The sequence below is a fragment of the Schistocerca piceifrons genome, chromosome 10, assembly GCF_021461385.2.
Source record: "Schistocerca piceifrons isolate TAMUIC-IGC-003096 chromosome 10, iqSchPice1.1, whole genome shotgun sequence".
In the NCBI taxonomy this organism is placed as follows: Eukaryota; Metazoa; Arthropoda; class Insecta; order Orthoptera; family Acrididae; genus Schistocerca; species Schistocerca piceifrons.
In genome coordinates this window covers 32,512,780-32,529,847 of record NC_060147.1, presented here as the reverse complement: position 1 = coordinate 32,529,847, position 17,068 = coordinate 32,512,780, and the positions used below count along the sequence as shown (strand labels likewise).

General features: G+C 42.3%; 1 protein-coding gene across 1 annotated transcript in view; it reads right to left on the bottom strand.

The window, feature by feature from the left end:
- Positions 1–17,068, bottom strand: part of LOC124718659 (aminopeptidase N-like) — a 180,877-nt gene that overhangs the window by 98,707 nt on the left and 65,102 nt on the right. The window contains exons 6-7 of the mRNA XM_047244286.1: positions 8,905–9,094; positions 2,499–2,655 (exon numbers count right to left, since the gene is read on the bottom strand). Coding sequence (XP_047100242.1) covers positions 2,499–2,655; positions 8,905–9,094 — 347 coding nt within the window. The remainder of the gene's footprint in view (positions 1–2,498; positions 2,656–8,904; positions 9,095–17,068) is intronic.

The following is a 17,068-nucleotide window of genomic DNA, read 5'->3' as shown; positions in this document are numbered from 1 at the left end:
CACAAGGCCATTTATGTATATTGCGATTAGCAACGGTCCTACGACACTCCCCTGCGGCACACCTGAAATCACTCTTACTTCGGAAGACTTCCCTCCATTGAGAATTACATGCTGCGTTCTGTTATCTAGGAACTCTTCAAATCCAATCACACAATTGGTCTGATAGTCCATATGCTGTTACTTTGTTCATTAAACGACTGTGGGGAACTGTATCGAACGCCTTGCGGAAGTCAAGAAACACGGCATCTACCTGGGAACCCGTGACTATGGCTCTCCGAGTCTCGTGGACGAATAGCGCGAGCTGGGTTTCACACGATCGTCTCTTTCGGAACCCATGCTGATTCGTACAGAGTAGATTTCTAGTTTCCAGAAAAGTCATTAGACTCGAACATAATGTTGTTGTTGTTGTGGTCTTCAGTCCTGAGACTGGTTTGATGCAGCTCTCCATGCTAATCTATCCTGTGCAAGCTTCTTCATCTCCCAGTACCTACTGCAACCTACATCCTTCTGAATCTGCTTAGTGTATTCATCTCTTGGTCTACCTCTACAATTTTTACCCTCCACGGTGCCCTCCAATGCTAAATTTGTGATCACTTGATGCCTCAAAACATGTCCTACCAACCGATCCCTTCTTCTAGTCAAGTTGTGCCACAAACTTCTCTTCTCCCCAATCCTATTCAATACCTCCTCATTAGTTACGTGATCTACCCACCTTATCTTCAGCATTCTTCTGTAGCACCACATTTCGAAAGCTTCTATTCTCTTCTTGTCCAAACTAGTTATCGTCCATGTTTCACTTCCATACATGGCTACACTCCATACAAATACTTTCAGAAACGACTTCCTGACACTTAAATCTATACTGGATGTTAACAAATTTCTCTTCTTGAGAAACGCTCTCCTTGCCATTGCCAGTCTACATTTTATATCCTCTCTACTTCGACCATCATCATTTATTTTACTCCCTAAATAGCAAAACTCCTTTACTACTTTAAGTGTCTCATTTCCTAATCTAATTTCCTCAGCAACACCCGACTTAATTCGACTACATTCCATTATCCTCGTTTTGCTTTTGTTGATGTTCATCTTATATCCTCCTTTCAAGACACTGTCCATTCCGTTCAACTGCTCTTCTAAGTGCTTTACTGTCTCTGACAGAATTACAATGTCATCGGCGAACCTCAAAGTTTTTACTTCTTGTCCATGAATTTTAATACCTACTCCGAATTTTTCTTTTGTTTCCTTTACTGCTTGCTCAATATACAGATTGAATAACATCGGGGAGAGGCTACAACCCTGTTCACTCCTTTCCCAACCACTGCTTCCCTTTCATGCCCCTCGACTCTTTTAACTGCCATCTGGTTTCTGTACAAATTGTAAATAGCCTTTCGCTCCCTGTATTTTACCCCTGCCACCTTCAGAATTTGAAAGAGAGTATTCCAGTTAACATTGTCAAAAGCTTTCTCTAAGTCTACAAATGCTATAAACGTAGGTTTGCCTTTTCTTAATCTTTCTTTTAAGATAAGTCGTAAGGTCAGTATTGCCTCACGTGTTCCAACATTTCTACGGAATCCAAACTGATCTTCCCCGAGGTCGGCTTCTACCAGTTTTTCCATTCGTCTGTAAAGAATTCGCGTTAGTCTTTTGCAGCTGTGACTTATTAAACTGATATTTCGGTAATTTTCACATCTGTCAACACTTGCTTTCTTTGGGATTGGAATTATTATATTCTTCTTGAAGTCTGAGGGTATTTCGCCTGTCTCATACATCGTGCTCACCAGATGGTAGAGTTTTGTCAGGACTGGCTCTCCCGAGGCCATCAGTAGTTCTAATGGAATGTTGTCTACTCCCGGGGCCTTGTTTCGACTCAGGTCTTTCAGTGCTCTGTAAAACTCTTCACGCAGTATCTTATCTCCCATTTCGTCTTCATCTACATCCTCTTCCATTTCCATAATATTGTCCTCAAGTACATCGCCCTTGTGTAAACCCTCTATATACTCCTTCCACCTTTCTGCCTTCCCTTCTTTGCTTAGAACTGGGTTGCCATCTGAGCTCTTGATATTCATACAAGTGGTTCTCTTCTCTCCAAAGGTCTCTTTAATTTTCCTGTAGGCAGTATCTATCTTACCCCTAGTGAGACAAGCCTCTACATCCTTACATTTGTCCTCTAGCCATCCCTGCTTAGCTATTTTGCACTTCCTGTCGATGTCATTTTTGAGACGTTTGTATTCCTTTTTGCCTGCTTCATTTACTGCATTTTTATATTTTCTCCTTTCATCAATTAAATTCAATATTTCTTCTGTTACCCAACGTCGAACATAATACGTGTTCCAAAATTCTATAACTGATCGACGTTAGAGATATAGGTCTATAGTTCTGCACATCTGTTCGACGTCCCTTCTTGTAAACGGGGATGACCTGTGCCCTTCTCCAATCCTGTGGAACGCTACGCTCGGCTAATCCCGCGCGGATGAGCAGGTAAAGAGGCGTACACCCACCTTTGTCGTAGTTGACGGTATCGAAGATGGCCGCAATTTGCTGTGGCGTACTGACGTTATAGGTCATGGGGTGCGTGGCGGAGGATGCGTCCTCACGCAGAGCTGGATGGAGCCCCAGAACCAGGAACTGGTCCGCCATGCGCCAGTCATCGCCGACCTGCCGGCACAACAAACCGTGTCGAACTGCTTGCTTACATCTACACTCAGTAATCTCTCTTCCTTGTGCATCACTCAGCTACCTCCACTGTTCAGTGGAGATAGCTGTCTCATGTTGGTACATACCACGTGAGTGTAGAACAACTTATACAGGGTGGTCCATTAATAGTGACCGGGACAAATATCTCACGAAATAAGCATCAAACGAAAAAAACTACAAAGGACGAAACTCGTCTAGCTTGAAGGGGGAAACCAGATGGCGCTATTGTTGGCCCGCTAGATAGTGCTGCCATAGGTCAAACGGATATCAACTGCGTTTTTTAAAATAGGAACCGCCATTTTTATTACATATTCGTGTAGTACGTAAAGAAATATGAATGTTTTAATTGGACAACTTTTTTCGCTTTGTGATAGATGGCGCTGTAACAGTCACAAACGTATAAGTACATGGTATCACGTAACATTCCGCTAGTGCGGACGGTATTTGCTTCGTGATACATTACCCGTGTTAAACTGGACCGTTTACCGATTGCGGAAAAGGTCGATATCGTGTTGATGTATGGCTATTGTGATCCAAATGCCCAACGGGCGTGTGCTATGTATGCTGCTCGGTATCCTGGACGACATCATCCAAGTGTCCGGACCGTCCGCCGGATAGTTACGTTATTTAAGGAAACAGGAAGTGTTCAGCCACATGTGAAACGTCAACCACGACCTGCAACAAATGATGATGCCCAAGTAGGTGTTTTAGCTGCTGTCGCGGCTAATCCGCACATCAGTAGCAGACAAATTGCGCGAGAATCCGGAATCTCAAAAACGTCGGTGTTGAGAATGCTACATCAACATCGATTGCACCCGTACCATATTTCTATGCACCAGGAATTACATGGCGACGACTTTGAACGTCGTGTACAGTTCTGCCATTGGGCACAAGAGAAATTACGGGACGATGACAGATTTTTTGCACGCGTTCTATTTAGCGGCGAAGCGTCATTCATCAACAACGGTAACGTAAACCGCCGTAATATGGATGGACTATTGGGCAACGGAAAATCCGCGATGGCTGCGACAAGTGGAACATTAGTGACCTTGGCGGGTTAATGTATGGTGCAGCATTATGGAAGGAAGGATAATTGGCCCCCATTTTATCGATGGTAATCGAAATGGTGCAATGCATGCCGATTTCCTAAGAAATGTTCCACCGATGTTACTACAAGATGTTTCACTGCATGACAGAATCCAACATGAAGGATGTACGGCACATAGCTCGCGTGTGGTTGAAGCGGTATTGAATAGCATATTTCATGACAGGTGGATTGGTCGTCGAAGCACCATACCGTGGCCCGGACATTCACCGGATCTGACGTCCCAGGATTTCTTTCTGTGGGGAAAGTTGAAGGATATTTGCTATCGTGATCCACCGACAACGCCTGACAACATGCGTCAGCGCATTGTCAGTGCATGTGCGAACATTACGGGAGGTGAACTACTCGCCGTTGAGAGGAATCTCGTTACACGTATTGCCAAATGCATTGAGGTTGACAGACATCATTTTGAGCATTTATTGCATTAATGTGGTATTTACAGGTAATCACGCTGTAACAGCATGCGTTCTCAGAAATGATAAGTTCCGACAGGTATATGTATCACATTTGTACAACCAAAATAAAATGTTCAAACGTACCTACGTTCTGTATTTTAATTTAAAAAATCTACCTGTTACCTACTGTTCATCAAAAATTGTGAGCCATATGTTTGTGACTATTACAGCGCCATCCATCACAAAGCGAAAAAATGGTCCCATTAAAACATTCATATTTCTTTACGTACTACACGAATATGTAATAAAAATGGGTGTTCGTGTTTTAAAAAACGCAGTTGATATCCGTTTGACCTATGGCAGGGCCATCTAGTGGGTCAACCATGGCGCCATCTGGTTTTCCCCTTCAAGCTAGATGAGTTTCGTCCTTTGTAGTTTTTTCGTTTGATGCTAATTTCGTGAGCTATTTGCAACGGTCACGATCATTGGACCACCCCATATACCGGGACTAGGCAAGATACAAAACCACTTATGAATAAATATGAACACCTCTTTGAAGATGACCCATTTTCTGAAGAAACAACACAGGCTGGTGAAGTCCTGATACTAGCCATACCAGCTATAAGGAAAGAAAAATGGCGCGATCTTATGATGCAGCTTGATATGAAACAAAACAGTAGAAAGGCATGGCAACTGCTGAAGAACCTTCGAAACGAGCCAGCAGCTACTCCCTCGGCCTTTCCTGTCGGGCTATGGAATTTGAACATCGTAATCCTACCCACTTGCAGATTAAAACTATGACAAATAATGTCGCTAAAGCTACTATACTCACAGATCCACGAGCTGGAGATGTGTCTCTGAAATGCCGTTTAGCAATGGTGCCAGCGGATTTACGCATTCATTTTAACCCTTTCAGACCATCTGGCAACAATTGCGTACATTAAATTTTACTGTGCCTTAGCTGCAACAGCAGCATTTTTTCCCAACGGAAACCTGAGGTACACGTATGTGAACGTTCAACTTTTTCATTACGTGCAAATGCTGCCAACTGTTGGGCATCACTATGAAAATAGCAGCAGGCCAATGCAGCAGTGCGCGGGGGGAATACAAGTATGTGGTTGGTTCGCTATAGTCCACTATATAATTGAATATTGTTATTTTGATGGTAATTATTGAATGGTCATTTTACTATTTATTACGACAGAGAATATTTCGTAATTAGTTATTTTAGTCCATAGAATGAAGCTAAATGTACAATGCAGGTTATGAAAATGGGCACATATTCTCGTATTATTTTGCATGTAAAATAATTTTAAAAAATCACGCAAGATAGGGAAACATTTTTCTTCCTACAGAAAAAATTCAGTTTGGTTGGACATTTTAATTTCCACTGTCTATACTTTTCCAAACAAATTCATAAAACTTTGTCAGCATGACCAGGAAGCATTTAGAATTCACACTTATAGCAGTGTAAGTTCAAAAACATTACAAAATACATTTTTTTTACATGTTAAATTTCATCATTTTTTCACTTACTACTGGCTGCATTAGTTGCTATAGGTACACTTTTCTTCATAAGTAAGAGAGATTCTTCGATGAATTTTGTACAGCATACAAACCATACTTACAGAACTTTAAAAACTGTGGTAAAAATTGAAATAATTAACTATAAAATTTGAATTTTTTCGGAACAGGAATTTTAAAATTAATGGCTCATTCATTTTTTTCATAAATTATATAGATTCTGCAGTTTCACACACCTGTAAGTATGGTGTGTATGAGGTGAAAAATTCATCGAAGAATCTCTCTTACTTGTGAAAAAATGTGTATCTATAGCTACAAATGCAGCCAATAGTAAATGAAATAGTGATGAAATTTAAGACGTAAGAAAATGTATTTTGCTGTGTTTTTGAACTTCCGCTGCTATAAGTGTGATTCCTGAATCATTCCTGGTCTTGCTGACAAAGTGTTATGAATTTATTTGTAAAAGTATGGACAGTTTAAAATGTCCTGTGGTGCCTCTCCTGCCCAAGTCAGCCCGTTTGACGTCCTGCCCTCCTTAAGTGACTTTAGTTCCCAATGAATGTTTCTTGGCTATGGCAGTAGAGAATGCTGAAGGTCAGAGAGTTGGGGAAAGAGGAAGCAGACAGAGAGGGGAGGGAGGAATGGACCCAGAGGGGAGTAAGGAGGAGACAGACAGAGAGAGAGGGGACAAAATGGAGATCAGGACGTATATCTAGTTCCCATAAATACGGGATTATTCTAGATGATGGACCCGTTTTCATAAATTCCTATGTATTCAAGTACCAATCCAAAGAGAACAAGCTTCATACCAATGAAAAGAGGAAGTTTCAAAGTTTACGGCGGGCGGCGGCGTGAGGGCGGTCATGGTTTCAGAAGCGGCTGGTAGAGTTCGCTCGGCAATAGGCCCGTTATTCCGTCTCACTGTCAGTTGTGAGTGAGATGGCGACTGGGGAGCACGGGGTTTTCTGCGTTCCCGAGTTCGCCAAAAGTGAGTTTCAAATTACAGTGCAGCGATCATTTCGTTCCAAATTCGGTATTCGACCACCCACCCGCAAAAGCATTAGCCGTTGGTTTAAGCAATTTAAACAGACTGGGAGTGTGTGCAAAGGAGAAAGCACTGGCCGACCGCGTGTGTCAGAGGATGATGTCCGACGGATTCGAGAAAATTTTGTGCGCAGTCCCAGTCGAGAGCCGGCCGATTTGGCCGAGCGGTTCTAGGCGCTTCAGTCTGGAACCGCGCAACCGCTACGGACGCAGGTTCAAATCCTGCCTCGGGCATGGATGTGTGTGGTGTCCTTAGGTTAGTTATGTTTAAGTAGTTCTAAGTTCTAGGGGACTGATAACCTCAGATGTTAAGTCCCCTAATGCTCAGAGCCTTTTTTTTTTTTTTTTTTAACCAGCCAGTCGAGAACTTAGAATACCCTAGCCAACTGTATGGAAAGTTCTGAGACGGCGTTTGCTGTACAAGCTCTACCGATTACAACTTGTGCAGGCTCTCAAGCCCAATGACAAAGAGAAGCGTCTCGCATTTTGTGGCTATGAGCAAAGATGGAGGATGACGCATTTCTACAGCAAGCAGTTTGTAGCGATGAGGTGACGTTCCACCTTAGAGGAAATGTCAACAGACACTGTGTTCGCAGATGGGGTTTGGAAATCAAAATTTACCCTTACAACACGAAAGAGTCTCACTGAAGATCAACATACTCTGTGCCGTATCCTACACAAATGTTTACGGACCATCTTTCTCTGCGGAAAGAACTGTAATGGGAATGACGCAGCTGGACATATTGGAACAATGGCTGTTTCCTCAGTTTATGATTGATACCCAGGACTTCATTTTCCAACAGGATGGAGCTCTGCCCCATTGGCACCGTTATGTACGAGGGTTTTTGAATGACTCCCTTCTTCAGCACTGGGTCCATCGCAAGGGACTTGACGACCTGGCTCTGCACCTCTGGCCACCGAGATCTCCTGCCCTCACACCCTGCGACTATTTCTTATGGAGTTATGTACCGTGTACCGTCTCTAACAACCATTCTGAATGATGCGTGGAACCGGATCACTGCTGCCCTGAACTCAGTAACAGCAGATACAGTTTCGCGTATGTGAGATGAGTTTGACTACCACGTCGATGTTTGCCGTGCAGCCAGCGGTGGTCATATTGAACATTTATAAGATTTATCACCTCTCTAATTATTAAATAATCGTTAAAAAGTAATTAATTACAAATTATTAGAAATTATTAAATTTATTGAATTGATGTCGAACATTATGAAAAAAACTTTGTAACTTCCTCTTTTGATTGGTATTGTATGTATTGTATTGTATGTTAAGCAGGGATCTAGAAATGATGGAGAGGCTCCGTCCCCGCCGCAGCCGCAGTGGTCCACAACCCCACAACGACTACCGCAGTCCACTTCACCCCTCCGCCGCCCCACATCGAACCCAGGGTTATTGTGCGGTTCGGCCCCCGGTGGACCCCCACCCCCAGGGAACGTCTCACACCAGACGAGTGTAACCCCTATGTTTGTGTGGTAGAGTAATGGTGGTGTACGCGTATGTGGAGAATTTGCTTGTGCAGCAATTGCCAACATAGTGTAGCTAAGCAAAATAAGGGGAACCAGCCCGCATTCGCTGAGGCAGATGAAAAACCGCCTAAAAACAATCCACAGAGTGGCCGGCTCACCGGACCTCGACACAAATCCGTCGGGCGGATTCGTGCCGGGGAGCAGGCGCTCCTTCCCACTCTGGAAAGCTGTATGTTAGACCGATTGGCTAACCGGGCAGGCTTCATTGGTATAAAGCTTGTTCGTTTTGGATTTGTACCTTGAATATATATGAAGTTTGGAAATTGGGTCCATCATTTAGAATAATCCTGTACTTAGCAATGGCGGATCATTGCCGGGTTCATTAATTATATTATACATACACTTGGCGTACACAGTGCAATTCTAGGGGATCAAACAAAATTCAATTCGATTCAATTCTGAACAGTGGTTCTCAGACACATTGTATGTAGGAAGCAATGATACCCTGGGGCCAGGGAGGTTACCTACTTCGGATTACCTCTCCCCCTGTACAACTGAAACAACTCGGAGGCTCCGACTGAAATGGTCTGAAAGCTACGACTCCAGCAAAACAGCTTCACTGGCAGCACTGTGTGGTAGCAGTGGTAGCGGTACTCACGTCCAGTGCCAGGTCCAGCTGGCAGGGCCAGTAGGAGGCGAAGCCCTCGTTGAGCCACAGGTAGGTCCACCAGTCGGGGCTGACGAGGTCGCCGAACCACTGGTGGACGATCTCGTGCACGATGGTCGTGGCCACGCTCTGGATCGTCTCCGTCGAGGTCGACTGGTCGCTCATCAGCAGGCGGCGCTCCCTGCAGACCAACAGGGTGACACGTGTACTCTGAGGGCTGGCGCAGTTGGTTAGTCGCACGTGTAAGGCCAGTGCTCACGGTCAAATACCTCTGACAAAGACATGCGCTCTCAGGCTCCTTGTCACTGTTCGCGCGGCTGCCCCCGTTGGAGGGTCGCGCCCTCCCTCAGGTGTGTGTGTGTGTGTGTGTGTGTGTGTGTGTGTGTGTGTGTGTTGTCCTTAACGTAAGTTAGTTTAAGTTACGTTAAGTAGCTGAAAATGAACAGATAGAGAAAGTGTATGAGGATATTGAAAGGGTAATGCAGTATGTAAAGGGGGACGAAAATCTAATAGTCATGGGCGACTGGAATGCAGTTGTAGGGGAAGGAGTAGAAGAAAAGGTTACAGGAGAACATGGGCTTGGGACGAGGAATGAAAGAGGAGAAAGACTAATTGAGTTCTGTAACAAGTTTCAGCTAGTAATAGCGAATACCCTGTTCAAGAATCACAAGAGGAGGAGATATACTGTACTTGGAAAAGGCCGGGAGATACGGGAAGACTTCAATTACATTACATCATGGTCAGACAGAGATTCCGATATCAGATACTGGATTGTAAGGCGTACCCAGGAGCAGATATAGACTCAGATCACAATATAGTAGTGATGAAGAGTAGGCTGAAGTTCAAGACATTAGTCAGGAAGAATCAATACGCAAAGAAGTGGGATAATGATGTACTAAGGAATGACGAGATACGTTTGAAGTTCTCTAACGCTATAGATACAGCAATAAGGAATAGCGCAGTAGGCAGTACAGTTGAAGAGGAATGGACATCTCTATAAAGGGCCATCGCAGAAGTTGGGAAGGAAAACATAGGTACAAAGAAGGTAGCTGAGAAGAAACCACGGGTAACAGAAGAAATACTTCAGTTGATTGATGAACGGAGGAAGTACAAACATGTTCCGGGAAAATCAGGAATACAGAAATACAAGTCGCTGAGAAATGAAATAAATAGGAAGTGCAGGGAAGCTAAGACGAAATGGCTGCACGAAAAATGTGAAGACATCGAAAAAGATATGACTGTCGGAAGGATGGACTCAGCATACGGGAAAGTCAAAACAACCTTTGGTGACATTAAAAGCAACGGTGGTAACATTAAGAGTGCAACGGGAATTCCACTGTTAAATGCAGAGCGAGAGCAGATAGGTGGAAAGAATACATTGAAAGCCTCTATGAAGGTGAAGATTTGTCTGATGTGATAGAAGAAGAAACAGGAACGATTTAGAAGAGATAGGGGATCCAGTATTAGAATCGGAATTTAAAAGAGCTTTGGAGGACTTACGGTCAAATAAGGCAGAAGGGATAGATAACATTCCATCAGAATTTCTAAAATCATTGGGGGAAGTGGCAACAAAACGACTATTCACGTTGGTGTGTAGAATATATGAGTCTGGCGACTTACCATCTGACTTTCGGAAAAGCATCATCCACACAATTCCGAAGACGGCAAGAGCTGACAAGCGCGAGAATTATCGTACAATCAGCTTAACAGCTCATGCATCGAAGCTGCTTACAAGAATAATATACAGAAGAATGGAAAAGAAAATTGAGAATGCACTAGGTGACAATCAGTTTGGCTTTAGGAAAAGTAAAGGGACGAGAGAGGCAATTCTGACGTTACGGCTAATAATGGAAGCAAGGCTAAAGAAAAATCAAGACACTTTCATAGGATTTGTCGACCTGGAAAAAGCGTTCGACAATATAAAATGGTGCAAGCTGTTCGAGATTCTGAAAAAAGTAGGGGTAAGCTATAGGGAGAGACGGGTCATATACAATATGTACAACAACCAAGAGGGAATAATAAGAGTGGACGATCAAGAACAAAGTGCTCGTATTAAGAAGGGTGTAAGACAAGGCTGTAGCCTTTCGCCTCTACTTTTCAATCTGTACATCGAGGAAGCAATGATGGAAATAAAAGAAAGGTTCAGGAGTGGAATTAAAATACAAGGAGAGAGAATATCAATGATACGATTCGCTGATGACATTGCTATCCTGAGTGAAAGTGAAGAAGAATTAAATGATCTGCTGAACGGAATGAACAGTCTAATGAGTACACAGTATGGTTTGAGAGTAAATCGGAGAAAGACGAAGGTAATGAGAAGTAGTAGAAATGAGAACAACGAGAAACTTGACATCAGGATTGATGGTCACGAAGTCAATTAAGTTAAGGAATTCTGCTACCTAGGCAGTAAAAATGACGGACGGAGCAAGGAGGACATCAAAAGCAGACTCGCTATGGCAAAAAAGGCATTTCTGGCCAACAGAAGTCTACTAGTATCAAATACCGGCCCTAATTTGAGGAAGAAATTTATGAGGATGTACGTCTGGAGTACAGCATTGTATGGTAGTGAAACATGGACTGTGGGAAAACCGGAACAGAAGAGAATCGAAGCATTTGAGATGTGGTGCTATAGACGAATGTTGAAAATTAGGTGGACTGATAAGGTAAGGAATGAGGAGGTTCTACGCAGAATCGGAGAGGAAAGGAATATGTGGAAAACACTGATAACGAGAAGGGACAGGATAATAGGACATCTGCTAAGACATGAGGGATTGACTTCCATGGTACTAGAGGGAGCTGTAGAGTGTAAAAACTGTAGAGGAAGACAGAGATTGGAATACGTCAAGCAAATAATTGAGGACGTAGGTTGCAAGTGCTACTCTGAGATGAAGAGGTTAGCACAGGAAAGGAATTCGTGGCGGGCCGCATCAAACCAGTCAGTACACTGATGACCAAAAATAACAAATTATCGGTGTACATAAACCACAGCACACCGGCTGACAGGGCCACACAGAAATCCAAAACCTCTGAGTAACAGGTCTCAGAAGCTTACTGAATAGAATACTTCGATAAAGAACCGAAAATAACGTTACTACCAAGACTAACCTACTACACCGATCGGTGTGAACGATACAGAATAGGGCCCCTGGACTCGCCTTCGAGAGGAACATGGTTCAAACCCGCGTCCGTCCATCTACATTTAGATTTTTGGTGACTTCCCTAAGTCGCTTCAGGCAAATGCCGCGACGGTTCTTTTTAAAGGGCACGGCCGACTTCCTTCCCCAACCTTCCCTAATCCGATGGGACTGACCACATTGTCTGGTCCCCTCCCCCAAATGAACCAACCGACCACAATAGGCTGGTTATGACTAAAGGGGAGAAGGTAGAAAGGAAGTTATTGGTGGGCTTGTCAGTGATTGGTGATAGTCTTTCAGTCATCTCTTGTCTTCAGGGAAGCATGTTTCCTTCCTGGCGTGCGCGCAAATGCACTGACAGACCGTCTATAGCTGTCGCGACCGCTCGTGGCCCGTCGGACTGAGGTGCGGGCTGGCATCAATCACGTAAGTTCGCGTAGATTCCTGGTAGCGGTTAGTGCAATGGAAGAAGTACAGAACACTAATGGGAAGGTCATGGATTCGAGTCCTTATGCGGAACCTTTACACTCTCAATTTTTATGATAATTATACTGCAAATAAACCGAAATAATGCTCAGTATAATGTATTTATTAATATTTTCATAGATGGAAAGGCAAATGAAAATTCGGGAGTGCAAATTTTCAGGAATGAAATGTAATGCGTACACGAGAACTTCATATACAAAATTAGATATCTTTATTGTTTCCAATCGGAATGGGGCATATGTCTATATCTACAAGCATTAGGATAATACAGGGTTATTACAAATGATTGAACCTATTTCACAGCTCTACAATAACTTTATTATTTGAGATATTTTCACAATGCTTTGCACACACATACAAAAACTCAAAAGGTTTTTTTAGGCATTCACAAATGTTCGATATGTGCCCCTTTAGTGATTCGGCAGACATCAAACCGATAATCAAGTTCCTCTCACACTCGGCGCAGCATTTCCCCTTCAATGAGTTCGAAAGCATTGTTGATGCGAGCTCGCAGTTCTGGCGCGTTTCTTGGTAGAGGAGGTTTAAACACTGAATCTTGCACATAACCCCACAGAAAGAAATTGTATGGCGTTAAGTCGGGAGAGCGTGGAGGCCATGACGTGAATTGCTGATCATGATCTCCACCACGACCGATCCATCGGTTTTCCAATCTCCTGTTTAAGAAATGCCGAACATCATGATGGAAGTGCAGTGGAGCACCATCCTGTGGTACGTTTAGCTCCCTCCCTGCTTGCTTTATTCGTCGACTTCCGTGGGCAACGCGTGAAACTTGCCCACACGCGTTCAACCGTTTCTTCGCTCACTGCAGGCCGACCCGTTGATTTCCCCTTACAGAGGCATCCAGAAGCTTTAAACTGCGCATACCGTCGCCGAATGGAGTTAGCAGTTGGGGGATCTTTGTTGAACTTCGTCCTGAAGTGTCGTTTCACTGTTATGACTGACTGATGTGAGTGCATTTCAAGCACGACATACGCTTTCTCGGCTCCTGTCGCCATTTTGTCTCACTGCGCTCTCGAGCGCTCTGGCGGCAGAAACCTGAAGTGCGGCTTCAGCCGAACAAAAGTTTATGAGTTTTTCTATGTATCTGTAGTGTGTTGTGATCATGTGTCAATGAATGGAGCTACAGTGAATTTATGAAATCGCTTCAATTATTTGTAATAGTCCTGTATTTATCGTAAAAGGCAGACGAAGTTGTAATTTTCTCGGCATCTTGCACAATTACATGGCTGTTTTAGAGTTTCTATACAAAAACAAACTTTGTTTACATTCATAAAAGGTTGCCTATAATTGCAGATTTTGGTAGCAACGCACGTGTAGCTTACTTTAGCTAATATTAGCGAGGATAGCTTGTGACGTAGAAGGGACTGTATTTGATGAAGTCTTTTCGGGATGTGATTTCTTTCTCTCTGTCGACGAGATGATAGCAGTTTTGAAACTCTTTGATCATTTTCGATAAAAATGGACATCGCAGTGTTGCACTAGCGGTATGCATTTGGGAGAGGGGGGGGGGGTGCGAGGGGAATTAGTTAAATACTGCACGATGGCAAACCTTCTTCATCTTGAAAAATCTCGTCGTATAATTGTGGATTTGAAACCTAGCTCCCGAGTTAGAGTCTCGATCCGGCACACAGTTTTTATCTGCCAGGAAATATCAGCGCACATTCCGCTGCAGAGTGAAAATTTCATTCTGGAATTGTGGACTTGTTTGCTCTCCCCATGAATCAATTAACAGAAGAAATTTGTTCACCTGCACTTAGGGTATCGTAATATCAAAGACAATATATTGAGCATTATTTTGGTTTATTTGCCCTGTAAGTAACGTAAAATTTAAAATTAAAAAAAGTTTGGGAAGTCGATCCCACGACCCTCGGATTACCGTTCCCACTGCGCCAACCACTGGCTGGCAACTACACTAACAAAGTGGTTCATACCTGTCCCGGCGCGTGTCAAAAGTTCTGTTTTTTGTGAACATTTGATCATCTGGAGCTTCCACCTCTGTCCAAGCCCTGCACATACCACAAATTTGTACGAAATCGGTGATAACGGGTAGACGCCGTCCCCTTGTGAGTCAGTTCAGGCATTGATGTCGTTGTGGAATGAGTAGGAGCGACAAAATGTTTGTGATGTGAAACGTATGTTCCTCGGCTTCTCTGCTTTATTCTGATGAAGTTTCTCTATTTTTTATTACATTGTATTCTTATGCCACAGATCTGATGGAGTAATGGAAGCCGTGCGGGATTAGCCGAGCGGTCTAGGGCGCTTCAGTCATGGACTGTGTGACTGATCCCGGCGCAGGTTCGAGTCCTCCCTCGGGCATGGGTGTGTGTGTGTTTGTCCTTAGGATAATTTAGGTTAAGTAGTGTGTAAGCATAGGGACTGATAACCTTAGCAGTTCAGTCCCATAAGGTTCCACACACATTTTTGAGTATTGGAAACGTGTTATGAGAAGTTAAATAAAAATTTTGGTGATAAAGACAAGTGTATAATCATTAGTAAAGGATTTCAGAATAAAAACATATCAAGGAAAAAATTAGTAGCTCAGCAGAGGTCTCCAGTCTCGCTGTTTTCAAGGTCCAAATTTGTGAAGATCCCGGTCATGGGGAACCTCCCTTATAATTTGGCTAAGCTTTTTAAGAACCAGGAGTTGCATGTTGTTTTCCCTACTGATAATAAACTTCAGGTGTGTATACAAATTTGTGTAGTCATTTGTGAACAGGCATGATTTCCATAGAAACATATATTCAAAAGCCCTGTACCAAAGTAGTGTGATTTACTACCTAAAATAATGTTCAATGCCTTACCAAAAGAAATAAAAAACACACAAATTTACATATATTTAAAAAAGAATTAAAGAGACTACTATTAGGTGGAAGTTTGTATAATGTTGATGAATTTGTTTGCTATCGAAACAGATAGTGCAAATCTTTTGATTTTTGTATAGGCTTCTGTTTTTCGTTTTGAATGTAAAAAGAAGACAAAATGTTAAAGTGTAATTAAGAAAATGCTAAAGAGTAATTAAGACAATGTTATTTCGCTTAACTGTTAAAAATATAAAGTGTGCTCTCTGTCTCTCTTTTTCCATATGACAATTCCCATATCATGTATGTGATAAAATGGATGATAATAAATTGAATTGTGAAATGTCATATATAGATTGGCTGGATGTTAAATACCAAGAAAGGTTCAACAGAATTCTGCGTTAGCCCAGTGTCTTAAATCAAGTGGGCATCAGTCTCCCATAATAGAAAACTTGAGAATGCTACACCTTGCTCAGAAGGGGAAAAGTTGAATCTGCTCTAGGAGCTGGAAATTGTTAAACATCTCTATGCTGATAAATACAGCTTGCTGAATGGTCAACTAATTAGCAGAAATGAAGCATATTATAATAGAATGTTGCCAGTGTTCAGAATGTTGCTGCAGTGACACCCTTTTATTTTATGTCGACAGCATTATTTTTTAAGTTTTTTGTTCTGTCATGAGGGAAGTTACGGAGATTGCTTTTCAAGGGGTTCTTATATAATGGTCTTACTTTATTGTAGGTGACTTTACCTTTTATATTCTATAACTTAAATTTTTTATTTGAATGACTAAAATAGGTCTGTCTGTTGTTGCAATATTTACAACTGTGCAAAAACAGACATAATGTCTGCAGGGATACCACAATCACTTTTTATACACTGTTACATATAATCCGTCTTGATTGTAAAAATGTTTATTCACATGACTGGTTTTGGTTCCTCTAGAACCATCTTCAGATCTGCAATTTCTGACGCAGCATGTGAAGATTGCTGAGTGTGGACAGGTTACTCCTGTAACCGTAACTGCACATCTGAAGATGGTTCTAGAGGAACCGAAACCAGTCATGTGAATAAACATTTTTGCAATCAAGACGGATTATAAGTAGCAGTATATTTACAACTGCCTCTGATCCTCATACCTTGATGTTTGTGTTGATCTTGAATGGATGCGCTGTACAAGCACTTTAAAATGTAGCTGTTTAATCCATATTAGAGTAGATTCGGTTTTCTGTCCATAGATTCACAATGAGATAATTCCCGTGGGTGTGGAACAAGTCAGAAAGTGTAACATAAAAAAAAAATTGAATATAATACTCACTACCCTGATCATTTGTCATTCTTGAAAATATGCCAATACATTACAGTAAACTGGAACTGATAATATTTACAGAGTTAATACACTATCACAATGAAACATAGCTATGCATGTTTAATAAATTTATCATACTAAAAATACATAATCTTGACTGTTGCGACCAAGTGCTGTCAAAACTGAATTCTGACATTTTTAGTTAAGCTGGTCCAACAGTCCCTGTTAAAATATTCATCTACAGAATAGGAGGAGTTGCCTATCAAAAAGTCTTTCAAACTCTGTCTAAACCGTGCTTTATCTGAAACCATGTTTTTAGCGGTTACTGGCAATTTGTCGAAAATGTGTGTTCCTGAATACTGAACCCCTTTTTGGACCAAGGGAAGTAATTTTAAGTCTTTATGTAG